A 27,500-nucleotide genomic window follows, 5' to 3' on the forward strand; every position below is an offset into this window, starting at 1 on the left:
GTTCCAAAAAAGGACATCGGCAGGCAACCGATTAGCGTGTTGCGTTGTATGGTGAAAGAAAAGGGGCATAACATTTTTGTGTTTTATTCCCTTCAGGCTTTTAGCCTGGCCTGTGATACAGCCTCGAACCAATGTATGGATCACCCTTGCCAATCTCACCCACCATGACACTCTCTGTTTAAGTACCACAACACTGTCGAATCCATTTTCGACATGTCTAGTGGGTGTTCCCTTGCCGATAGAAGAACTCTGGAATGTTGTTAATACTTCCCTCTAAGGAGCATGCTCCCCACCCCCCCTGCCACGTGGTGCCACGGAACTTGGAACCCGTGGCGGTGCAGCACGGCAGTCTGACGTCTGGCCGGGCTGGCGCTACCCGCATACGCTGAAGTTGGCAACCGGGTAAAAATTGGAAATTGAATACTCCCAACAAAGTATAACTGACTAGATGCAAATCGATGGCACCATCATGATTGTCACTGCCCCTGATGGCCACAAGTGGGTCATGCCAGTAAAATGCCTCTGTGAGAGCAAAATGCTTAATAGATGTGAATTAGGCGCAGAAGCTTCCTGGTATAATCAGGATTATGGAGTTTGTGCACACCTCCAGGTGTGGCGTCGAGGAAGCTTAAGCATAGACATGTCCCCTGAGCTTGGAGGGAAGTGGTGGATGGGAGGTCCTGACAGATTTAAGAAGGAGTTTACCATCATTGCTGTCTTACGCCCCTTCATCTCCAAAATAGGCCCTTACGTAGTCAAGCAGAATCGCATCCAAGAGCTGTTGACGGGGCCTGTCCACTCACTGAAGAAGGTGGTGTTGTCTCTATTCACTGTCAACATTTCATCCATCAAACCTCACTGTGCCCCCTTCCTCTCCATGCTCCACGCGGGCTGGCTGGCATGGCTCCACAGCCGCTCCATCCAGGGCACCCGGGCCAGGAGAGACCTGCTGGCCATGGTGCTGGGAGGAGGAGGTGCTGGGCTGGGAGTCCTCAACACTGTGAATGTTGAGGTTTTAGCCAACAAATTGGAGGCTGTCACCTTGGGTGTTCAGGGGCTCCTTAAACCCCTGAATTCATCCCTGGCCAGCCTTGGGATGGGGCAGTGGCTCGTGTCAGAGGTGTTGCCTACCTGGGAACTAATAAATGAGAAAGACCACCAGATGCTGTTGCGAGTGTTGGGCATCGAACAAAATAACGTCTCTCTTGCTCATCACTGCATCCAGGCCCAGATGTGGGTGCAGACTGTCATTGCAGGTGTCCTGAGAGATGGGGACAATGGCATCCTCCCCACCGAGATCCGAAAGATCGTGTGAGATGCGGCCGCAAAGAAGACGCGGCAGCTCCAAGCCTGGTGGTGGCTTGTCAACTTTGCCCACAACCAGGTCTTCAACGCAGTCATCACCTACGTCCTGACTGTGACAGGGGCTCGCATTGAAAAGATCTACCCTGTTGGGGCCCTGGGGGTTAACACAAATGGGTCTGTGGTCTACCCCCTGGACCACCGCCTGTGGGCAAGGGTGTCTGGTGGGAAATGGCAGTCAGTAGATTTGGAAGCCTGCATTTTGGAAAGGGGGCTGGGATTCATATGTGAAGATGATGCCCTTAAGGTGAGCGCCAACCCCTATTGGTATGGATTTGTCACTTGTAAAAGAGATGTCAGAGCATGCAAATTTACAGCAGCTGTTAGAAAATGCTAAGGCAAAAGCTAGAAGGATCTCAATAACTGTACATCATGATGGTAGTGTTATAAAGCAGGTAATGGAACGAATTAAGAGGGTGGGAGAACACCACTGGTGGAAAATTTTCTTTGGCTGGTCCCCCATGGCCACCAGCATCCTCAGCGTGCTGCTGCACCCTGTAGTAGTTATTCTGCTAATGCAAATCTGTGTGTGCTTTGCCATGGTAGTAACTTGTTACTGGATGAGGCAGGTGAAACTCTGCATTGACAACGAGGTGCAAGGACTGAGGCTGGCCAAATGCCTCCTACCATAGTCAAGGGCAAGACTGGGTGGCCTCTGTGTTTGCCACCAAGAAGAACCTTTAGCTCCGCTGTTGGCTGCAACCCAGTAAGCGTTGAGCGGTGGGGACATATGCCATGACAGACCTTGATGTGAGGGATGGCCTCCTCTGTTATAAGAGGGCCATCCAGGAGGGAAGGGCAGGCCAATCTGCCTGCGGTTGGCACGAATCACAGAATGGTGGAGGTTGGAAGGGACCTCTTGACATGATCTGGTCCAAACCCCCTGCTCAAGCAGGGTCACCTAAAGCAGACTGCCCAGGACTGTATCCAGCTGGGTTTTGACTTTCTCCACAGATGGAGATGATTAGTTCGACTTGGAGATGGACCACACACACGGACCACGCAGTGGCATGTGTTAGACGAGTCTAACAAGGAGGAATTGGTCCGTGGTGGCCCACCCCGATTGTCTAAAATGAGGAACTGGTCTGTGGCGGCCCACTCCCAATACTCCACTAACTTCCTCTATTTTCTGGAAGCGGTTACTGAGGTGACGATGAAGAAGGAAGAGGAGGAGGAAAATCTCCACAGATGGAGGCAATTAGTTCGACTCGGAGATGGTCCACACACGGATCATGCGGTGGCATGTGTTAGACGGGTCTAACAATGAGGAATTGGTCCGTGGTGGCCCACCCCAATTGTCTAAAATGAGTGTGCGCAGCAAAGAGCCAACAAGGCCACTCCTCCTGGCTCAGGCTGGCCCCCTGTGTTAGGATGAGTCTGCACTTTTTAACAGATAAAAGCCCAGGGTTCGGGAGAGACGGATCCAACTACCACCAAGGTCAACGTTACCTCCACAGGGACGCCTGCTAAAGTAGTGCCTGCCACCCCATCTCTTCATGATGCACCTCAGAGCTGGCCTCTTGGTCATTGGACAAGTGTGTGGGTTGGTAAGAATCTGTGCCTAACCTATATTTGGTAACCTTTAGTTATCTCTCTCTAGCCTGTTATATCTCTGGATTTTTATAACTATTTTAGATTTTGTAATAAACTTTTTAGCAGTTTTGTGTGTGTGTGTGCATGGCTTACATTCTTCTCCACCCGGAATCCTTCGATCCCTGGAACACCATCCCAGCTGCCCACTGAGCGCTGCCTTGGAGGCTCTGCCTGTTCTGTGCACTGAGGATGGCCCAAGGTGTTTGAAGCAGTGGGGAAACACTTGCTGTTACCTGTGGAAGTCAGTGCTTGTTCATCGTGGTGGTGAACTTGGAAAGAGGCAGCAGGTTCTGAAGCAGCTGGTTAGTTTGGATGGGACAGGGGCTGTCTGAGCCCCAAACGAAGTTATTGGTTTGGGGAGGGAGGCTGATGGATGATGGGAAGGCAGAACCTAGAGCAACGCCAGGGGAAGATGCAGCCTTCCTGCACAGGAAACCCACTATGTGTTTGTGTGTGGAGTCACATGAGGGTGGTGAATGCCTCTCTAAAATGAATGCAACTTTCAATGAAGTCTGTAAGCCCACACAGAAGTGTCAGAAGGACATTGTGTTCCCCTACTTGGAGAAATGCCGAGAGTCCTGCCGAGTTCAGGCTTGACCAGATAGCAGTGGAAGTATTTGCTTGGAGCTGCTCTGATGGCTCACTCGGGTGCAGCTTAGATTCATAGCACAACACAATGGTGTTAAAGGTGCTGAAAATGGGACACTTCAGAATCCTGTTATGTGAAAGCAGTAGCATTTTCTAATATCTTTTGTAACAACATTGCTCTGCCAAAAGAGGCAGTAACTTTTGTGAAAATGAGATATGTTCTCTCCTAGACATCAGAAATTCTTTACTTGCTGTTGTATAAAATCTACTTTACAACTTCACAATTTTCAATTCAGCCTCACTGAAATCAGACTGTGTTCATGACGGAGCAGTAAGAGTTGACTCAAAAATTGTCATACAAATGTCTTTGGATTTTAGGAGCATAGAGAATTGGTTTTAACATGTTCTTCTTAGACAACAGAAGAGGAAAAAATATTAAACTAACTTTTGCAGTAGCTAGAATGCCAAGAAAATAATATTGATGGAGTAAGAGTTTACGGAAGTTACATTTTTAACAGAAGGCAGTGGAAAGAATGCTGTCCCATCAGAAGACACAAACACAGATGTCTGAGTGTGCAGGGAACCAGCTGGAAGAGGACTAGGATGGATGCAAACCTCTGGATTTGTAGAGCCATATGAACAGTCAGCCATTTAGATGATCAGCCTGTAATTTGTGAAGGCAATCACTACCCCCTCTCAGCCCAGACAAGTGGCATTTTATTAGACCAACTGTAATAGTCACATAAAGCTGGTAAGCTTTGAAATGTGGGATTAACTCTGCAGTGTGAGACATTTTGTGTTCAGCAGAAGGCAGGAATACACACGGATGAGGACCCAGAAAAACACCAGCATGCTTTAAGGTGCTTTTCCTTTAGTGTTGTATTTCCTAAAAGGATTTGTACAGTTAGATTTTTTTTTTTTAATGCTGTAGAAATATGTGGTTTGGGGAGCTTACAGTCCTGTCCCATCCCATCCCCCCCCCCCAGTTACAAAAGCAAGGCTAGTCATCTGCATAAAATGTCAACTGTTTGCTCTGCAGGATATCCATCATTGTACATATGACTGAAATGAAAGAAAAGATTGAGATGATCAAGGAAGGAAACTTAAATGATCCCAAAGTAAAATCCCCACCCTCCACACCAGCAGAAGTGGAAGGAGTCAAAGAGCTGCCTGACAAATTAAAACTTCAACAGTCCTAAAAACATTAGCACTGATCCAAATCAAGAAGTGACAGGGGTCAATAAGCAAAATGAACCCGCACCTCAAAATGGGAAGCAACAGCCATTACTAAGCAAGCCCAAATCAGGTAAAAAGGCTGAAGAGAAATCAGAATTAAAATGCAAGCCCATGACCTCACAGAATATGTCTGCAAAGGAGCCTGCAAAGGAGCCTGCAAAGGAGCCTACAAAGGATCTGGGGGTAGGGGGGAAAATCCATCAAGAAACAGCAAAAGCAAAAGAATCCCAAACAGATACCAATACTGAGAAGAGAGAATTCAAATCTGCATCTTCAGGGGGAAGGGAAAATGATGCTTGTCAGTGTGCAGGAATGGCACCAGAGAAGACTGAGACACTGGAACCCAGCAAAGAGCTACCCACTCAGGATGAAATGATCATCGGTAAGTTACAGTTACTCTTGGAAACTTCTACACTGAGGATTTAGTCCTACTCTTGTGTTACATGTACAATAATAGCTGGAGCAGTGCTCAGTAGACCACCTGTGTATTACAGTTCAAGACCATTTTGCCATGGGTATCTTTGAATATGTAAATAACTGAATTAACTTTTGTACAAATGCTTTTAATAGTAATTTTCCTTTTAAAGTGGTTTTTTGGGGAAAAAAAAGTTCCATTGAAATAAATTTGGGTGAAATGTACATGTGACCAGAAGTATGAGCCATCTTGAAAACATCCATTTTCTTTCTATTAAAGCATTTATTCCTTGAGATAGAGTATGCAAACCAGGTATGCTTTAACAACTATGGACTGGAGATCCAGAGAGCAGCAAAATATTGTGGGAGGAGTATCTTGCCGTAGTCCTTGTTGTGTTATTGGCTGTAGATCTCAGTTACTGTGTGAACACTCAACTGCATAGTTTCAGGGAGTACTCTCTCCTAGAGTGTAAATATGTCCAAGAATGTACTTCCATGTGTAGATGTCATGACCTAGATCTGACTTTCTCAGCAGTGACTGGAGATTAGTTGAATACATGTTAAATTGCAGCCCAAGATATCTGGAGGTTAATTGTAAAATTGTTTTGAATGTGGGACACCAAAAGTGAGTTTATGGAAGCTTCACCCTAGAAAAACTTGGACATTAAGTGCATCATGGTTAACTGATGTAGCTTATGTGTTAAAAAATGAGGGGTGAGATTCAGGAGGTGGGATCCTGTTCTCTGGCACTTTATTCCTCATCTGTAAAAAGCTGTTAGCAGTAAAAGTCCCTCACTTGAACTAACAGGGCAGTTTTGGATCTTTTCACCATCTCCCTTTTTGCAGCTTGATGCAAGTGCAATGGTTATTTTACTTGCATGCCACTCTAAAAATAGTAAAAGGAATCACATGCTTAATGTTATCCAAATACTTCAGTGCTTGTCTGAATTCAAGTAGAAGAAAAAATGATGGCATGGTAGAGAACATAAAGCAAAGAGAAAAGGTGGGAGAGGGCAGTGAGTGCACTTGAGTATAAAGTTGTGTCTTGAGTTTTTGCATTGGCAGCTGTCATGGTTTAAGCCCAGCCAGTAACTCAGAACCATGCAGCCGCTCACTCACTCCCCCCCTTCTTCCCTCCTCCCCTGCTCCCAGAGGGATGGGGAGGAGAATCGAAAGAATCTAAATCCCACAGGTTAAGAACAGTCCAGTAACTAAGGTACCATACAAAACTACTACTACCACCACTAATAATGATAAGAGAAATAACAAGGGGAAAAAATATGAAACTAAAAGGGGAAAAGGAATAGAAACCAATAAACACAAGTAATGCACAATGCAATTGCTCACCACCCACCGACCAATACCCAGCCTGACCTGAGCAGCGATCTGGGCCTTCTGGGTAACTCCCCCCAGTTTATATACTGGGCATGATGTGCTGTGGTATGGAATACCCCTTTGGCTAGTTTGGGTCAGGTGTCCTGTCTCTGCTTCCTCTCGGCTTCCCCTCCTCCCTGGCAGAGCATGAGACACTGAAAAGTCCTTGATCAGAGTAAGCAGTACTTAGCAACAACTAAAAATATAAAAACATTGTTCTTGGACTAAAGTTGAAAACACAGCACTGCACCAGCTCCTAGGAAGGAGAAAAATAACTGCTACAGCTGAACCCAGGACAGGAGCATATTGGCAGAAGTGGCAGGCTGGCTTGTCTGTGTACATGTTGGCACTGGAGTTGCTCCCTTAGAGCCCCACACAAGCACCAAGGGCTGCATCAGTGATGCCACGCTGAGAAACAGTTCATCCCTTCAGGAACAGTGATGCCAAGGGTAGGGGGAGCACAAGGGTATAGTTTGGTGGAGCTGTGGATACTGGGAGCGCAGAAGGCAGTTCAGAATTCTTATTACACTTAGCAAACACAGCAAGGTGATGTGTGTGTCCTGTGGATAGAAATCACTGGTGTGAGGGAGATGGAATCAAGTGCAGTGATGTGTGCAGAAACATCTGAATGACTGGCTTGTCTCCTCTTTATATGACAGCCCTTCTCCTCCGGCTCCTTTCGAACATCGCGTGGTGAGTGTCAAACAAACAGAGGTGACAACGTGCTACTTGGCGTGTTGGCACGAAGTACTGGGGGGGTAAGTATTCCTGTCCCTAATGCTGCACTGCTGTTGGTAGCTAAGGCATGGAGAAATGCAGTGAGCTGGAGAGCTAGAGCTTTCTTCTTCAGACAGCCCCAAGGTGTGTGGGTGAGGTGCGACAGGGTCACAGCAGCCAGAGCAAGCAGGTTCATCCTTGAGACCTTTTGGGCCATCATAGTTGCTGGGTTCCTTGTATCAACCTTCTATAGATTTTGGGAAGCGTGTGTGTGGTATCCCTTAGGTGACTGGTTTCTGCCCCAGGTCCATTTTCAGATCCCTAACAGTGATCTGGGATGACTGGTTTTGCATTTGTCACAACAATCCTGGCCATAGCTGGTGTCAGTAGGAAAACCTGTACCTTTCAGGCAGACATACTCAGAGCAACTGAAATCAGCAAAGCCCACTGGGTCAGGCAGATTCCAATTTTTTTTTACCATGCTGAACTGCACATTAAAGAAAACTAAGGGAGCAGTTATTATTTTGGCCTTATGTTTAATTTTCACTCTTAAGAAGTTTGCAGCCTTTGTGTTCTTGTATCCTTACTTATCTGACAAAGTTTGATTTACAGGTTGATCCAAAAGTACAAATAGAGCTTAATAAGTATAAGCAATATGATGCCATAGCAGAGAAGATAACGTTTAGAAATCATCCCGAGGGGCATTAACATGTCTGGGTGACATGGGGGAGAATTTACAGTGCGTAAGAGATGCAGTCTGTGGAGTGGCTACAGTTACTGGTCTTCTAGTCATTTGAAAAGTTATGAGATGAAGATAGAAATACCCTTGTTAATATACCCACAAACGCATCACTGAAGGACAGCAAGCGTGTACAGTTACAGAACCCGCAAAGAATATCATCAGGTCATCATACTGCAGTGAAATGTGGGAATACGAAAAGGGCATAATATTCTAATGTAAGCACTGAACAACTGGCTGGAAAGATGAAACTAATCCTTCATAAGCTGAGAGAAAGAGGAGATTCATGCTGCTGGTCACCTGATGCCGTTCACTTTGTACTGTGCTATTTTAATGGATGATAGGACTAGTTGCATGGGAAGTTTCTGGTGAGCTGTATTAAGCAGTTTCCCATCTTCTTCGTATCCACAGGGGGCAGTTTGGGCAAGTTTATAAGTGCACAGAGATATCAACTGGGCTGCACCTGGCAGCCAAAATCATAAAAGGAGCAAGAGAGAAGGTAACTGAGCTGCTGTGAACCCAAGTGAGCACACTCTAAACCTGCCTTGTTGCAAGCACCTTAACACCACTTCCCTTAATTGGCATTGGGTAGTATTGAATACTGTAAAATCTGTCTTAGTAAATAGAAGCTTGGACTTTATATGACTGTTTGTCATCTCCTGTGTTTGTGATTAAAACTTCTGCCCATAGGAGACCTGTGATATAGCTGTCATTGGGGTTTACAAATGATTGTATTTGAATATACTGGAATTTAAAGGGCATATTTTGCTCATTTTTTGTTAATTTGTTGTTTTTTCAGGAGGAAGTAAAAAATGAAATCATCATTATAAACCAAATAAATCATGTGAATATGATCCAGCTTTATGATGCTTTTGAAGCCAAAAATAGTATCACTTTGATCATGGAATAGTAAGTTTAAATGATCTCAGGAATTGTTAGATATTTGGGTTTTTTCAGGTCACTAAAGGAAATAGGGAATGATGATTCTAAAGTGTGAGGAAGACTTGAGTGGTATCCCAGCCTGAGAGTTGATTTTGCTTTCAGAAGGGAAAAAAAAAAAATGTTTTAAAAGTAACTTCTTCAGGTTAAAAATTATTTGGCAAGATTACAGTTTAAACAAATAATAAGAAAGGCAAGTATCCTCAAGAGTATGACCCAAATAACAAGATTGTTAATGAACAGAGCTCCACTATGGTTCACTTTTCATATAAGTTAAGCTTAATTCTCAGTTTCATTTAGTAAATTTTATAGATTGAAGACTTATTTGTTCTAGACTCATAAGATGAGCAAATAATAGATACTTTGGTACTTCCTGTAGGTTTTTCAGGTCCCCATCAGATCACCAGGTCATCTGGGTTTGGGTTTGACACACATCCCCCCCAGATATTAGCGGCAACTTTTCAATTTTAATTTATATTGATACTTAATTTCACACTCGGAAATAATTCTCAGTCATTGAAACTACTGATACACTTTATACTGGATGTACTGTTAGGACCCTTGCTAAATTAGGGCACCTAAGTTCCCAGCTTGGAAATAAGTTGACCTAATGAGGAATTTCAGGGTTTTAACACTTTTCTATGTCAAAATTTTAGTCTTGATGGTGGTGAATTATTTGACGAGATCACAGATGAAAACTACAATCTGACTGAGTTGGATGCAATCCTATTTACCAAGCAGATTTGTGAAGGAGTCCATTACCTGCAGCAGCATTATATTCTCCATTTGGACCTGAAGGTCAGTAGTTCATACTCTCTGCTCTTTAGCGATGCTATGGCTTGGACCACTGCAGAGTCTCTAATTACAAGAGTGATCTCTCATTCTGTCCTGGGTTCAGCTATAGCAGTCATTTTTCTCCTTCTTAGTAGCTGGTGCAGTGCTGTGTTTTCAACTTTCAGCCTGGGAACAACGCTGATAACACTGATGTTTTTAGTTGCTGCTAAGTAATGTTTACTCCAACCAAGGACTTTCTCAGTCTCATGCTTTGCCAGGGAGGAGGGGAAGCCAGAAGGAAGCAGAGACAGGACACCTGACCCAAACTAGCCAAAGGGGTATTCCATACCACAGCATGTCATGCCCAGTATATAAACCGGGGGGAGTTACCCAGAAGGCCCAGATCACTGCTCGGGTCAGGCTGGGTATCGGTCGGCGGGTGGTGAGCAATTGTATCCTCTCCCCTTGTTATTTCCCTTATCATTATTGTTATTAGTGGTAGTAGTAGCAGTTTTGTATTATACCTTAGGCTTAGTTACTGGACTGCTCTTATCCCAACCCGTGGGAGTTACATTCTTCTGATTCCCCTCCCCATCCCTCCGGGAGTGGGGGGAGGAAGAAGGGGGGGAGTGAGCGAGTGGCTGCATGGTTCCGAGTTACCGGCTGGGCTCAAACCACGACAGTTCTTTGTGATGCCCAACATGGGGCACGAAGGGTTGAGATAATGACAGATCTGACCAGAGTGTGTCTAATCATATTTGTGATAAGCATTCATTGTTACTACTCGTCACAGTGTTGATTTATTGGCTCTCAGAGTCGTTGCGCTTGATCTCAGAGTTTCAGCATGTCGTACCTTACTTACAGCCACTATTTGCTGTTTTAGTGTTTATCAGCTGGGGGACCTGGGCTAAGGTTCTTGTTTCACTGTAATTCATGGTAACGACATGTAATACAATAGACTCATTGATCATGAAACTGGTCTGGCTTGCATTCCCAGCGTGGTCATCACCTCTATACTTTGGGAGGTACATAATGAAATTTTTTAGCAATTGCATATCTTTTATTTTCTCCTCGGGGGGTCAACCTACGAAGGAGGCATTCCCTTACACCCCCCGTTCCCCCACCAGGCTATTTTCAACAGCAGTTGAGAGTTCTGAAGGTTTTGGATGGCCTTTGAATACCCTTGAGACCTGCCTGCTGATTGTGCTGGGGATCAGCATGTTGGCAAACATACGGAGTGTGTTTTACCCACGGCCATCCCACCCTGGGAACACCCTATTTCATCTGGTTTTGAAAGTTAAGCAGTATCAGGTTCAAATCTGGTCTAGGGTTAGACGACGATATAGGAGGACCACTAAGAGATTTTCCCTGAGGCTGGACAGTCATGAGTGGCAGGGTGTGTGGGATAGTATGAGCAATTATCTAGGCCAGTGGGCCCCTCCAGTGCTTTGGAACTTCACCACTGAACAAGTGCAACATCCGGAAAAACTAGTAAAACACTTAAATGAGGTGTGCTGTCGTCCTGGTTATACCAGAGAGGGACAAATCGCTACAATGTGCTGGGGCTTGACCTACGCCTACAGAGCCCTGCTCAACGCTATCCAGCACCTTCAAAGGGAAAAAAATGTCTCTGGATCTGATTGCAAAGCAACAGACAACGCAGCTACTCCAACTCCAAGCACAGCAGCTACTCAAACCCCAGTGACAATCACAGCAGCTACTCAAACCCTGACCAGAACAGAAAATGCAGCTACTCCAAGTACAGCAGCTACACCAATCCCAGTGACAAGCACAGCAGCTACTCAAACCCTGACAGCAATAGACAATGCAGCTGTTGGTGTTACTCAACCCCCAAGCACAACAGTTGCACCAACCCCGGCAACAGACACTGCAGCCACTCCAACCCTAGTGGCAGATGCTGCAGCCACTCCAACCACAGTGATAAACACTGCAGCTAAACCATATGGCCAATTTGTGACAATATCTGTAGCCCCTGTAAGCACAAGCAAACGAGACACACAAAGAGCATCCCCTGCAGTGAAGAAAGATGAAGTCCCAATGCAATTACTACAGGGAAGAGGAACTGAACAAGAGTTACTACTACGTGTATCAGAGGAAGAGGAAGAGGAAGAAGAAGAAGAGGTGACTTCTCAACCCCGGACCTCGACCGAGCTGCGGAATATACGAAAAGATTTCACCCATCTTCCAGGGGAGCACATCATCACCTGGTTGCTCCGATGCTGGGACAATGGGGCCGACGGTCATGAACTAGAAGGTAGGGAAGCCAAGCAGCTGGGATCACTTGCTAGGGAAGGGGGAATTGACAAAGCAATTGCAAGAGAGAAGCAAGCCCTCAGCCTTTGGAGGCAGCTCTTGGCAGCTGTGAAGGAAAGGTTTCAGTTTAAGGCAGTTTCAGTAATACTGAGGAGCACAGGGCACCGAGACAATGGCAGCAAGGGCAGCTGGGTTTTCATGGCAGATTTCTTCTCCCACAGCTGCTGGATGAGCGCAATGCAGTGTCTGAAGCATGAGTGGTTAAGCAACCTACCTGCCAAAGCCAAGAAGTTCAAGCTTCACCTAAAGTCCCAGTTGTTGCTGCAGAGTTACATGGCTCACAGAAAATGAAAGGCAAATAGACAACGTCTGGCAAATCTACTTCCAGAGGGAAAATCAGCTCAAATGCAGGCAGAGCCATTCCCTCCTTTTTTGTATGGTGGCTCGCTGTTGTCCACAGGCTTCTTTCTTGTAAATATGAGTTTGGAAAATCTATTTTCACTGGTAAATTAAGGGCTTTTCTCCTGCACAAGTATACTGATTCTATTTTTAGCAAGTTTAGTTTCAATTTTTACTCCTTCTGATTGGTGTTTAGAAGTTTTACACCTTTTTCTTTACAAGTTCAGAGACTTCAGATACTGCTTAGCTTAAATGTTCTTTCTCTTCATATTGGAGACATTTTTCCATTGACAACAGTTGCATTGTTCTGTTGTCACTATGGAGTAGGGACACAACATAACGCAGTTTTGTCTCTCTTTGCAGTGAGTAGAAGTGTGGGAGAAAGAAAAAGTTAGGCTTAAACCCATCCAGAGAACTCTTCAGGACTTACCTGATCACCCCACACTCCTTCAGAACTAAATGTTATATGAGGAACTGATAAGAATTTTTATTGGAGTCTCTATTGGACTGTAGATAATGGATCCTGAAAGGTGAACACAGTGATCTTGGTACAAAGAAGCCTGTGGAAATGTGAGGAAAACTCAGTGAGGACCATTTCCTTTTCTTTTGTCACTGGAGAGTTGCAATTCCTTGTCAAGGAGCTAAACCAGAGGCTTACACTTTTTCCACTCCTGCAGCCCAGCTGTTTGGCTGCAGACTTCTGCATTTGGGTTTTAAAAAATACGTAAAGACATATCACTATACAATTTGTAATAATGCTGCAGAAGTTCATGGTGCCATCAGTCTTGTTCTGCAGTGGTGGTCACCCAGTACAAAGCTGTTCTGCACTGCAATCCACACAAGGTGTGGGTCACTAGAGGTAAATTCATTTATCAAGGAGAAAAATCTGTCAGCCACAGAAAAGGTCCATTACCTCAGCTGTACTCACACTTGGACTGTTCCGTTCTATTCACAGAAACATTTTTATGTAGTGGCTGCTGCTAACAGGCTGAAGAGATTTCAGACTATGTCTGTCAAGCTTGCATAAGTTTGTGTGAAGCATCTACTACTCTTGGAGCCATGGAAGACATGACATGAAATCATGGAAGAAGGACGCGGTATCTTCAATAATTTCTACCCCTTTGTTTTATAACATAAGGTTTTGGGTCTGTCCTCCTCAAATATTGTGTGTGTAGTGCAGAGCTTCCAGAAGTGTCTCAAGGAAGAAGTACTGAAATTATTTCTAAAAGCAGAAGTTACCTTGTTTTGTTTTTACAAGTTTTTAGTTGTTGTGCATAGTGATGGAAAAACATGGCTGTTACTGGGGCTGATTCTTGCTGAAGGCTTTGATTCTGCAGTGTTGTTGGGGTGTTTATACCAGAAAACACCTTGTCAGGTTTCTGATTTCTCACACCGAGCATGGGATCTCTGAACTTTCTTCATGACTGAAGAGCACTGCCACAACAGTGGCACAATTTTCCCCCTGGTGTTTGTTACTTAGAACAAAAGATACCAGGTATCCTTTTCTTCTGTAATTTTTTCAAAAAGATTTTTTTTCCTCCAAACATGATGATGATGATTCAGTGCAACTACACAGAGTTGAATGGTTTGGGTTTGTTGGCTTTTTTTTTATTCTACTCTCTCTTTTAAAAAAAAAAGTCATATCCTATAACTCCATAGTTAGGAAATAGGAGGAATCCTGGTTTGAAGCAACTAAAGTCAGTTAGCCATTGCTGCTGTTTCTTATGGTGGGTTGAGCTGAGCTGAATGGATTGAACTTTTAGAAGGAGAGGGGTGAAACTGCCACAAATCAAAATCACCTAATGACCCCTGGGTCTATGCAAAAAGATCTCATGTTGTCCAGAAAAGATTTCCAGACATCCTTTTTATGTATTTAAAACTTGTAAGTGGCTTCAGCTGCAACCCTTAGTTCTGTAAGTAAGTTTTAGTTTGAGAATTTTTTATTTTTTTTCTTCTATGACAATTTTAATGAAGTCTGAGAAGTTGATATGGTGTGATGTGCAAAACACATTTTATTGCTATTCAGTGGCAGGGACACGGTGTGTTGCTGGACTCTGTCTTCAGCCCAGTTAGGAAGTTGAAGCCCTTTCCCCCCCACTTTGCTCCTGAACATTAAATGTTTTCTTCACAATACTAACTTCTTTTGTATTTTAAACTTTTTCCTGATGTATAAAGACTTGGAGCCACTTACAATCTCTCTCAGCTAAAATTATAACATTATTAAGCCTCTGGTTTCCTTTATTCCTGTTCTAGATTCTGCAAAACCCTGTGTGAGCTGGATGGACTCCCTAGCAAAACCAGAAACTATAGTACTAAAACTAGCTTTCCAGCAAAGGCATCAAACCACTGTAAAGCTCCCTTTAATTTTATGGACATGTGTGTTCCTTGAATTAGCAAAAGTATTGGTTGCTAATGAAGAGGTTTTAAGATGGGCTTACCCTACTGTAGTTATCTTTTCCACTCTAGTGCTTCTCACTTTGCAAAGTCCTGAATTCTGGACTTCAGCATTTCCAGAATTGAGACAGAGAATTATTAAAATCAAGTGTAATAATCTTGACAGTGTATCGCATTCTGTGAAGGCCCACTTTTGTTCATGTTTTACTCCCACAGTGGTTCTGCATGTAAAATGTGATTATATTAATTGGTTTGTATATTTCTGAATTAATGCTAATAAATGCCATTAAGGTGGAACAAGCCTATTCCTTAGTTTTGGTTTAATCCCTCCCACCAAACAAACCTAAAAACATCTCTGAGTAGGTCTTAACAGCAGAATGCTAATGGTACTAGGCTGGATTTTCTCCCATCCTGAGGACCCTCTGCTATGTATTAGATCAGCCTCTCAACAGCAGACATTTTGTTACAGCTCTTACTCAGTGTGGGTTAATTATGCCCGATGTGCAGAGAAAATATTGGATTAGTTTGGAGTCTATTCTCCCAATAGTTACTGTTACATTTCATAACTCTCCTCTGGAATGAAATTAGCTCTTGCTAATTAAAGTTGGCTGTTGTGGTTTAAACCCAGCCGGTAACTCGGAACCATGCAGCCGCTCGCTCACTCCCCCCCACCTTCTTCCCCCCCACCACTCCCAGAGGGATGGAGAGGAGAATCGAAAGAATGTAACTCCCACGGGTTGAGATAAGAACAGTCCAGTAACTAAGGTATAATACAAAACCACTACTACTACCACCACCAATAATAATAATGATAAGGGAAATAAATAACAAGGGGGGAGAATACAATTGCTCACCGCCCGCCAACCAATACCCAGCCTGACCCGAGCAGCGATCTGGGCCTTCCAGGTAACTCCCCCCGGTTTATATACTGGGCATGACGTGCCATGGTATGGAATACCCCTTTGGCTAGTTTGGGTCAGGTGTCCTGTCTCTGCTTCCTCCCAGCTTCCCATGCCCCTCCTCCCTGGCAGAGCATGAGACTGAAAAGTCCTTGATCAGAGTAAACATTACTTAGCAACAACTAAAAACATCGGTGTGTTATCAGCACTGTTCTCGGGCTAAAGTCAAAAAACACAGTACTGCACCAGCTACTAAGAAGGAGAAAAATGACTGCTACAGCTGAACCCAGGACAAAGTGAAAGGAGAATGGTCAGTAAGTTTTAATTTTCCAATTATTGTGTGTTTCTTCCTGTCTTTCTAAGAGGGTAACAGATGCTCTCTGCTGTCTTGTATGTATTTCTCCATTTTCTACAAAACAAAGGTGCATCTGGCCAGCAGAATTACTATTTTGTTTCTAATAGAAATCCCATTAGATTTGGCAGCCATCCCATGGTTCTGCAGTACAGGGAAACCCACCTCTGCAGCCTTATGGGATGTTTCACCATGTCCTGTGCATTTTGCTTTGGGGTCTATAAAAAGCTAAAAGGACAAACAACAGGTGACCTGTGAGTCACTGAAACAGGAACTTTGACAAAAACCTGACCCATACACTGATATCTAAAGCAGTTAATGACATCAACTACTGTAATCCTGGTGCAGTGAGTATCACCCAAGTAAGCAGGAGGATGCACACCAGCGAGGCCTTTGGCAAGCCATTATAAAATACTGCTGAAAAGAAGCTCAGGTGGGGTAGCATTTCAAATCTAAATGCTCAGACATGAGATAAATTATCTTGTTTCATATGGACACGTGGGGTTTTCTGAGCTGTTTTGAAACAAGGGTTTATGAAATTTAACTTCTCTTTGCACATCCCAGGCAGAAAACAGGCAAGAGAAATGGGCTGGCATAACTGTACTGCTAAAAGTAATGATTTTTCCTTCAAAACTGTAGTTTGAGTAGCTAGGATGAAAGTGTAGGACCACAGAAGTTGCCTCTAAGGTCTACAGGGCAGGGCGTTTGCCTCTTCCCTAAGTTTATGACTGCTAGATGCAAAAAACCTGTATCACCCAGACAAGATCCTTGTCCCCTGGATAACTGCCACCTTAAAGCGAAGGCATCTCTGATGTGTCTTTTATTTTGCATTCTAAGGGTTTTATACATGACTAGTGCCAAGAACCTGATGCCATAATACAAACCTTTTCCTTCCACTGTTTTTATTGTTTCTTGGAATATTTGGGACCCCTTACAAGCACAAGAGACTTCAGCCCCATACAGGTCATAAAAAATAAGTCAAATTCAGTGACTAAACAATGTTTCTTCAACAGTACAAAAAATAATAAAAATATATCAGTCTTAATTCCTCTGCTGGTTTTGCAGTTTAACAAGGCACTTAGTCCCCTCCCTTTTTTTTTTCCACTACTTCCAGCCAGCGGCCCAGGTGCATATAACTTAGAACTTACACTTAACACAACATTAGAATGTTACCTGCTTCTTGCAGTAAAAGAATTAAGCTGTTCTACCACCCAATGCCATAGCTGCTCAGGTACCAGCCTGGCGAGTAGTCAGACAGGCTCCTTGTAAAATCACCTCAATTCTGGGGTCGTTTACTAAAAATAACATACTTGTACTTAAACACTATCTAATAAATAAGCCGGCTACCAGGCAGCCATCACTCATATGCTACAGGGTCTCCAGGCAGAGGGAGAGTTAAAATTCTGAGCGAGCAGAAGATACATTTCTAGGTGGCACTACAGACAATACTCCTACTTGTCTCTTGTGCCTTAGAAGCATTTTCCAGGATTTTCTTTTTCCATTCTTCATAGTCTTGCTTTGTTTCAGTCTTTGGCCATTTGCATGGCATCTCCTCATCATCTTCAGATCCTACAAGAGGAGGAGAAAGTCCATGACAGGCCACCATGGACAATATGTTGCTGGGAATAACCATGGCAGTGAGCAAATGTACGGACACAAGCACAGGGTCTGTCACCGTGTTATCTGATCCCATTGTTTGCTGCTCCTCACCTGCCGGAACAGTCACCTCTTCACCTTTGTGTCTGAATGGAATAGTTGTCCTGAATTCTACTAGGACTACTCAGCATAAACACCACTGTCCTGCTGCTGCTTCTCTTTGTCCTTTCATGAGCCAGTGGTTTGCAGAATGGAGTAAGCTGCTGTGAACTGAGTATTATGGCATATTGCACAACTAAAATACTAAGCAGCAATACAGCTCAGAACTGCTCTGATGAGGTGATTTATAGTTCATAGCTGAACACAACTTACCATCTTTTTTCTCACAGTGCTTCAGGTTGGTCTGAAAGCTTTCGGGTGTCTCTGCAGCCACTGGAACACCTAAAAAAATAACAAAGTTGCTTGAATGGCATTTGGGGCCCCAAGGATGGTGCTCTAGATGGAATTCTTTGACAGCAGGGCCACCCTCCAAAAGTACTGTCTCCCAGTCAGAACATTCCCTGGTCCAGATGGATGCTCAAGCTGTACATGCAGAGGTGCCGGCACACTTCAAGGGTTGCAAAGACTGGTTAGCTGCTTTAACTAGCATTGCAGCTGCATTTATAACCACAGTGATTCACTGTCCTGGGTTCAGCTATAGCAGTCATTTTTCTCCTTCTTAGCTGGTGCAGTGCTGTGTTTTTGACTTTCAGCCTGGGAACAACACTGATAACACTAACGTTTTTAGTTGTTGCTATGTAATGTTTACTCTGACCAAGGACTTTCTCAGTCTCATGCTCCGCCAGGGAGGAGGGGAAGCTGGGAGGAAGCAGAGACAGGACACCTGACCCAAACTAGCCAAAGGGGTATTCCATACCACAGCATGTCATGCCCAGTATATAAACTGGGGGGAGTTACCCGGAAGGCCCAGATCTCTGCTCGGGTCGGGCTGGGTATTGGTCGGCAGGTGGTGAGCAATTGTATCCTCTCCCCTTGTTATTTCCCTTATCATTATTATCATTAGTGGTAGTAGTAGCGGTTTTGTATTATACCTTAGGCTTAGTTACTGGACTGCTCTTATTTCAACCTGTGGGAGTTACATTCTTCCGATTCTCCTCCTCATCCCTCCGGGAGCAGGGGTAGGAAGAAGGGGGGGGAGTGAGCGAGCGGCTGCGTGGTTCCGAGTTACCGGCTGGGCTTAAACCACGACACATTCTATGGACTATGTCCTAAAGGAATAGACTTAATTAAACAGCTACAATGAATGGAGCTTTGGAAATTCATTTTTTGTTGGTTTTTTTTTTTTTTAATGTCTATTTAGTAGCTTTCTGAGAATAGTGAAAAGAACAGGATCTGTGTGGAATTAAACAGTGCCCTTTTGTCATTAATGAAAAAACCACACCCCAAACTCTTTTTGGCTAGAAATGCCTTCACTCTTCCCTCCACTTCCCCCTAGCCCCTTGCAGCTGTGTTAAAATACCTATTCAGTCATCTTCCTATTGTACTTTTTACTGCCTGGAACTGAACTGCAGTGAAATGATAGTGTTTTCCTAATGGCCCCTTAATAACTGGCCTTTTTAAACAGAAATACCAACTGATTTTTTTCCTGCTTGTTTATACAGTGCCTTACACAAATGATATTAGACCTGGTTGGCCTGTAGACAGCTCTGCAGCTGTAATAAGTTTAGACACTGTTGTCCCCCACCCCTACCTTGAAAAATATTCTCATTAGAAAAAACCCAAGTTTTTGCCTTCATGGGCAAACCACAGGATGCATTTGACATGTTTGTTGAAGCTTTTTATAGAGTTACTCTTATACTTAAGGAGTAAATCCAGTGGGTAAGCCTCAATAATCTGACCGACTCTACCATTTTACACAGAGGGGACTTTCCATTTTAAAATCTTTGTCATCTATGGAATACTGTTATACAGGAACAGAAGTTAAACTTCTTTATGGGAGGCTGAAACCCAAACCTGTCACTAACTCTGTATTCCAGTCAAATCCTTCTCTCCCGTGATAGGAATAGAAAGAAAAGTATTATACTAAAAAGTACCATTACAATCTGACATGTTTATACTGTTTTGCTAGATCTCTCAAACAGTTAGACATTTAACTCAAAATACCCTCTTCTCTTTTTGTAGCCTGAAAATATATTATGTGTAAATCACACAGGAAATCAGATTAAAATTATTGACTTTGGATTAGCAAGGACATAAAAGAGTTCAGTTATGAATTAAAAAAAAAACCCCAACAAAACACAACAACAAAAAAAACCCCACCACAAAACCAAAAAAAAAAAAAAACCAAAAAAACCACCCAAAAACCAAACCCCAATAACACCAAAGCAACCCCACAAACCTCTGATGTGATTTTGGTAGTTCTTAGGGGGGCTTTATGCATTTTGGTAGCTCTAATGTAATTCTGCTATGTGAATGAACTAAGCGTTATGTTGCTGTGGGCATGAGTTTTCTGCTGTGTGCATTAGTTATCTAATTACTTTTTCAAATAACATTTCTGTTGGGTAAAGCTATACTGCTGATCTAATTACCTCAAAATGATTCCCCATGTAGAGCTTTTACTCCAGGGACTCCAGGCAGGCTCTTGGACTTCTTGACTGCTAGGTTTTACTGTGCAAGTTCTAGTTGTAGAAATTTTCTGCTGAACTCTACGTAGACAAGTTGCTTATCTTTCTTCCTTCAATCATGTTTGAGTCATCCCATGTGAAACCCTCAGAGAAATACAGACTTTTCTCCATTCTTTTTCTTTGCTCATATGAGTGTGTTAAAAGAAAGCTGTCAAAGCATGAGCCAATTCCCTTAAAATAAAAAGGAATGATTCCTGTTAGTATAACGGTAAGAACAACAGAATTTCTCAGTTTCTTTTCTAAATCATTTGAGACTTTTCTTAAGCCCAAATCTGGTACATTCATGCATATATGTACCTATGTGTGTGCATGTATCTGTCCAAGGACTACTTTAGAAGTATTTTCTAAAAACAAATGGATACATTGAGGGTGGGTTTTTTTTAAATTGGGAGGGTAAAGATACAAACTTCTACTAAAGTAGTTTTGAAAACCAGATCTTCCAGGAAATAGAGATGTAAAAGCAATGCTTTAATGGTTTGTTCTGTCTGTAGACAGATGTAACCAGCTACTATCAGCTACAATCAAGACTGGTTTAGTTTTGTAACCTTTCCCTTTTAAGCAATAGAACAGAATTATTTTCTCCCTGTATTGCATCACTGTTTAACTTGTTACCAAGCCCAAGTAATCTTCTTCAGAGTCCCACCTTAGCGATTATGTTGTGCTCACATCTGTTATGCATACCTTTACCCTGAGCTGTAGCTGGGTACATTCCACTAAGCAAATGGTCTCCAAACTTGTTTCAACAGAAGCTGCTTTATTTGTTTTATGTTGGACAACATCTGCTGGAAGGGGTCCTGTGGAGCCTGGCAGAGAGTGAAGCTGCCAGCACTCTGTGAGGAGGCCTTTGCAAGTTTTATTGCCCTTGTTCTTCCTTCTGGCTTTGCTCTGGCAAAGGGTGTAGCTGATGGTATATTCACCTGAAATTACCAGTTTATTCTTTAAAGACTCCTGTGGAGTCCGCTATGATTGCTCTGCTGTGCTTGCATGGTCAAAAGCCATGCCTTAATTTTTACAGATGAGATGTGTTCCTCAGCCTGCTCTCAGCACTGATTACTCTCTCTTTCTGGTAAAGGTACAAACCTCGTGAAAAACTGAAGGTTGATTTTGGAACTCCAGAGTTCTTGGCTCCTGAAGTGGTGATCTATGACTTTGTTTCCTTCCCAACAGACATGTGGAGTGTCGGCGTCATCACATACATGTTGTGAGTAACCCTGGGGGCTCTGCCAAGGGGGGGGACACACTCTGCCGAGGAGGAGTGTGGCTGCCCCTGAGCCCATCAGCCTGTGACTCCTAACTCATTCTGTTAAAAACCCAGCCCTTAATGCAAAGGCACCTCGCTGTGCATACTAAGTCTCTAAACAACAAATAATCCTTTTGATAAATGTGTAAATGTTCTTCTCACCACTTTACTCAGTATGGTAAAATGGGTCAGGTCTCTTCTTACTCAGAAAAGTTGCCCCAATCATGTCAGAGTTCTCAAGAACACCATCAAAAATGAAGACATGGATTATTTTAAAATTTACAATCTCATCATTTTAGTCGCTTGGACTTGGTGTGCATCTGCACAGAGGAATTAGTGTTGAGTGTTAGGCTGTGGGTCTAAGAAATATCATGTCACAAATAGGGTTAAAACTTTTTTCTGGTATCTGGATGGTGGCCATGGACAGCTTGTCTGTCCAAAGTCTCTGCCTTCTGATGAGCTGACTTTGCATCCCAGAATCTTTCACAGATGCTTTCTGTGAACTGGATAAGTTTCTGGTTTAAATTTTTATGTGAGCCAAAACCCAACTGAATGAAGTAATAAACGGCTGAAGCAATAAATCTGGGCTTAGAGACTAATCGGAAAAAGTATGCTATTGGTCAGAATTGTGTTTAATTCAAACCACATAAGGATATGGGCCTTGATTCAGGAAAGCTCTTGAGTCCCCCTAGCTGTCCTAGCTGGGAAGGCACTAATGTATGTACCTAGATCCCCACTGAATTAATTTCCTTGGGGCTCTATTAGTAGTGCTCCCTGACGTAGCTGAGTGAACTGCTAGAGAGTAACACATTTACAACACTTTATTGTTCCAAACTGTTGGCTTATCCTGGTAGGGACTGAGTGGAACACCCCATAGCCGAGAGTCTTTTCCTCTCCATAAGCTAACAACAGTTGTAAAGCAGAGGATTCACAGAAGGAAAAACACATCTTGCATTTAATAACTACTCATCTCACACTCCTTTTCTATTCTTTCTTTTCTTTTCTTTTCTTTTCTTTTCTTTTCTTTTCTTTTCTTTTCTTTTCTTTTCTTTTCTTTTCTTTTCTCTTTTCCCTTCTCTCTTCTCTTCTTTCTCTTCTTTTCTCTTTTCCCTTCTTCTCTCTTCTCTTCTTTCTCTTCTTTTCTTTTCTCTTTTCCCTTCTTCTCTCTTCTCTTCTTTCTCTTCTTTTCTTTTCTCATCTTTTCTTTTCTTTTCTTTTCTTTTCTTTTCTTTTCTTTTTCTTTTTCTTTTCTTTTCTTTTCTTTTCTTTCTTTTCTTTCTTTTCTTTTCTTTCTTTTCTTTCTTTTCTTTCTTTTCTTTTCTTTCTTTTCTTTCTTTCTTTTCTTTTCTTTTCTTTCTTTTCTTTCTCTTTTCTTTTCTTTTCTCTTTCCCTTCTTCTCTCTTCTCTTCTTTCTCTTCTTTTCTTTTCTCTTCTTTTCTTTTCTCTTCTTGGCTTAGTGGCCTGTCCCCATTCCTGGGAGAAACTGATGCAGAGACAATTAATTATGTACTCAATTGCAGCTGGGATTTTGATGCAGAAGCATTTGAACAGCTATCAGAGGAAGCTAAAGACTTTATTTCCAGACTACTCATGAAGAAGAAAAGGTACCTCTTTGTCTGATTGCAGGGACAGTAGCACCTAATGACATTAAGTTCCTCCTAGCCAACTGTGTGGATTGCATCCAACAATGAGAAATCACTACGTGACACTTTTTATGCTGTATCTGTGCTTGCTGGGCAGTTCCTCAGTGATTCAAAAGCCCCTATTTAAAAGGAATATGTCTATGTACCTTGACTGAAGAAAGTTGCTTTTCACAATAGCATCAATACAAGCAGATCAGAGGAAATCTGTGAGGATTTTCTGTGTAGAAATCTATCTATCTTTAGTATTCCTTCTCTGAGCAAAAGCTGTTTCGATTGTTGCTTTGGATTCTCACAAGCCCTGACACAAATTGCAAAAATGTCTCTGGAGTGTCATGGAGGATAAATGGAAGCTGCAGCTGCAAAAATGCACATTGTTCTCTTCTAAAGTGCTCTAGATGCATTCAGTGGATATTAAGGAGCATTTGGGATTTAACTCTGCATGTGGCTTCTCAGTCTTGGCTCCACTGAAATAAAAAGTGATTGCACATGCGAAATGACAGGGGAGGGTGAGAATAACATTGATGTCAGACCGTGGCTATGGGGTTGGGTGAGTGAGTAGAGAGATTTTTCTCTTGCCGAGTAGTGATATAAAACTAATTAAGCCAGGAAATGAGGCATACAGTAAAACAGATTGTGTGTTTGAGGGGAATTCAAAGGAGTGCTTAGAATATTAACAACTTCCAGATCATTACCTAAATTGGATAAATCAGTTCTAGCACTAATTACATTTGAACAATGTCATATAAAAAGCATAAACTGAACATCAGGAGGGGAAGTTCAGGTTAGATATAAGGAAGAAGTTCTTTACTGTGGAGGTGGTGAGGTACTAGAATGGGTTGCCCAAAGAAGTGGTAAATGCTTCATCCCCGGCAGTGTTCAAAGCCAGGTTGGACAGAGCCTTGGGCAACATGGCCTAGTGTGAGGTGTCCCTGCCCATGGCAGGAGGTTGGAACTAGATGATCTTCAGGTCATTTCCAATTCAAACCATTCTATGATTCTATATTGTCAGCAGGAGACCACAAAGGGGTGTTTTGCTTTGTTTTGTTTTTTCAGACGTGAGAAAAACAAACACACCCAAACCCTAAAAAGGTAAAATCCAGCATTTAACCACAGCTCAATTGACCCACTGCAGGCTCACCAGCAGCTTTTCACACCACCTTGAACTGGAGAGTGCAGGAATCGCCACTCACTTGTGTTGGTTCATTTAAGGCAGAATAAAACGGCAAGATGGATGTCGCCAGACCCTCGCAGATGTGTTCAAAAAGATAACAGCAATGTCTTCAACAATTGTCCTGGGTTCAGCTATAGCAGTCATTTTTCTCCTTCTTAGTAGCTGGTGCAGTGCTGTGTTTTTGACTTTCAGCCTGGGAACAATGCTGATAACACCGATGGTTTTAGTTGCTGCTATGTAATGTTTACTCCGACCAAGGACTTTCTCAGTCTCATGCTCTGCCAGGGAGGAGGGGAAGCCAGGAGGAAGCAGAGACAGGACACCTTACCCAAACTGGCCAAAGGGGTATTCCATACCATGGCACGTCATGCCCAGTATATAAACCAGGGGGAGTTACCCGGAAGGCCCAGATCACTGCTCGGGTCGGGCTGGGTATTGGTCGGCGGGTGGTGAGCAAGTGTATCCTCTCCCCTTGTTATTTCACTAATCATTATTATCATTGGTGGTAGCAGTAGTGGTTTTGTATTATACCTTAGTTGTGGGACTGCTCTTATCTCAACCCGTGGGAGTTACATTCTTTCGATTCTCCTCCCCATCCCTCCGGGAGCAGGGGGAGGAAGAAGGGGGGGAGTGAGGGAGCGGCTGTGTGGTTCTGAGTTACCGGCTGGGCTCAAACCACGACAGTTCTTTTTGGCGCCCAACGTGGGGCACGAAGGGTTGAGATAACGACAGATCTGACCAGAGTGTGTCTAATCATATTTGTGATAAGCATTCATTGTTACTACTCGTCACAATGGTGATTTATTGGCTCTCAGAGTTGTTACGCTTGATCTCAGAGTTTCAGCATGTTGTACCTTACTTACAGACAGTATTTGCTGTTTTAGAGTTTATCAGCTGGGGGGCCTGGGCTAAGGTTATTGTTTCACTGTACTACATGGTAATGACTTGTAATACAATAGACTCATTGATCATGAAACTGGTCTGGCTTGCGCTCCCGGTGTGGCCATCACCTCTATACATTGGGAGGTATATAATGAAATATTTTAGCAATTGCATATCTTTTATTTTCTCCTCTGGGGGTCAACCTACGAAGGAGGCATTCCCTTACACCCCCCGTTCCCCCACCAGGCTATTTTCAACAGCATTTGAGAGTTCTGAAGGTTTTAGATGGCCTTTGAATACCCTTAAAACCTGCCTGCTGATTGTGCTGGGGATCAGCATGTTGGCACACATACGGAGTGTGTTTTATCCATGGCCATCCCACCCTGGGAACACCCTATTTCGTCTGATTTTGAAAGTTAAGCAGTATCGGGTTCAAATCTGGTCTAGGGTTAGACGACGATGTAGGAGGACCACCAAGAGATTTTCCCTGAGGCTGGACAGTCATGAGTGGCAGGGTGTGTGGGATAGTATGGGCAAGTATCTAGGCCAGTGGGCCCCTCCAGTGCTTTGGAACTTCACCCCTGAACAAGTGCAACATCCGGAAAAACTAGTAAAACACTTAAACGAGGTGTGCTGTCGTCCTGGTTATACCAGAGAGGGACAAATCGCTACAATGTGCTGGGGCTTGGCCTACCCCTACAGAGCCCTGCTCAACACCAACCTTCAAAGGGAAAAAAATGTCTCTAGATCTGATGGCAAAGCAACAGACAACGCAGCTATGCCATCTACAAGCACAGCAGCTACTCAAACCCTGACCACAACGGACAACACAGCTACTCCAAGTACAGCAGCTACATCAACCCCAGTGACAAGCACAAAAGCTACTCAAACCCTGACCACAACAGTCAACACAACTACTCCAACTTCAAATACAGCAGCTACACCAACCCCAGTGACAAGCACAACAGCTACTCAAACCCCGAAAGCAACAGACAATGGAGCTACTCCAAACACTGCAGCTCAAACCACGACACCAACCAAAAAGAAAGAAACACAAGCTTTCTTGGGTGTTGTGGGGTTCTGGAGAATGCACATCCCAAATTACAGTCTGATTGTAAGCCCTCTCTACCACGTGACTCGGAAGAAGAATGATTTTAAATGGGGCCCTGAGCAACAACAAGCTTTTGAACAAATGAAACGAGAAATAGTTCATGCAGTAGCCCTTGGACCAGTCCGGGACAGGCCAGATGTGAAAAATGTGCTCTATACCGCAGCTGGGGAGAATGGTCCTACCTGGAGCCTCTGGCAGAAAAGTCCAGGGGAGACTCGAGGTCGACCCCTTGGCTTTTGGAGTCGGGGATATAGAGGATCAGAGGCCAGCTACACTCCCACTGAAAAAGAGATACTGGCAGCCTATGAAGGGGTTTGAGCTGCTTCAGAAGTGATTGGCACTGAAGCACAGCTTCTCCTGGCACCCCGGTTGCCTGTGCTGGGCTGGATGTTCAAAGGCAGGGTCTCCTCTACACATCATGCGACCGATCCTACATGGAGTAAGTGGGCTGTACTAGTTACACGATGAGCTCAAATAGGAAATCCCAGTCATCCAGGAATTCTAGAAGTCATCCTGGACTGGCCAGAGGGCAAAGATTTTGGGATGTCACCAGAAGAGGAGGTGATGCATGCTGAAGAGGCCCCACCATGTAATGAACTGTCAGAGAGTGAAAAGCAATATGCCTTGTTCACTGATGGGTCCTGCCATATTGTGGGAAAGCATCAGAGATGGAAGGCAGCTGTGTGGAGTCCCCTGTGACAAGTTGCAGAAACTGCTGAAGGAGAGGGTGAATAGAGTCAGTTTGCAGAGGTGAAAGCCATCCGAATGGCCTTGGACATTGGTGAATGAGAAAAATGGCCAGTACTTTATCTCTCTACTGACTCATGGATGATGGCAAATGCCCTGTGGGGGTGGTTGCAGCAATGGAAGCAGAGCAACTGGCAACGCAGAAGTAAACCCATCTGGGCTGCTGCATTGTGGCAAGGTATTGCTGCCTGAGTGCAGAACCTGGTGGTGAAGGTACGCCACGTAGATGCTCATGTACCCAAGAGTCAGGACACTGAGGAACACCAGAATAACCGGCAAGTGGATAAAGCTGCTAAGATTGAAGTGGCTCAGATGGACTTAGATTGGCAACATAAGGGTGAATTGTTTTTAGCCTGGTGGCCCCCCGACACC

At 43.7% G+C, this 27,500-nt stretch overlaps 1 protein-coding gene across 1 annotated transcript; it reads left to right on the top strand.

The window, feature by feature from the left end:
- The first annotated feature begins 448 nt into the window (after window positions 1–448).
- LOC115619000 (myosin light chain kinase 3-like) lies at window positions 449–23,206 on the top strand. The gene is given in 11 exon segments (XM_030511017.1): window positions 449–1,309; window positions 1,385–1,629; window positions 4,583–4,738; window positions 4,740–5,161; window positions 7,220–7,325; window positions 8,435–8,522; window positions 8,823–8,932; window positions 9,619–9,760; window positions 19,832–19,899; window positions 21,404–21,535; window positions 23,026–23,206. Coding segments are annotated over 11 exon segments (2,499 nt in total). The 3' UTR covers window positions 23,195–23,206.
- Window positions 23,207–27,500: the final 4,294 nt, after the last annotated feature.

The sequence above is a fragment of the Strigops habroptila genome, chromosome W (assembly GCF_004027225.2).
Source record: "Strigops habroptila isolate Jane chromosome W, bStrHab1.2.pri, whole genome shotgun sequence".
NCBI lineage: Eukaryota > Metazoa > Chordata > Aves > Psittaciformes > Psittacidae > Strigops > Strigops habroptila.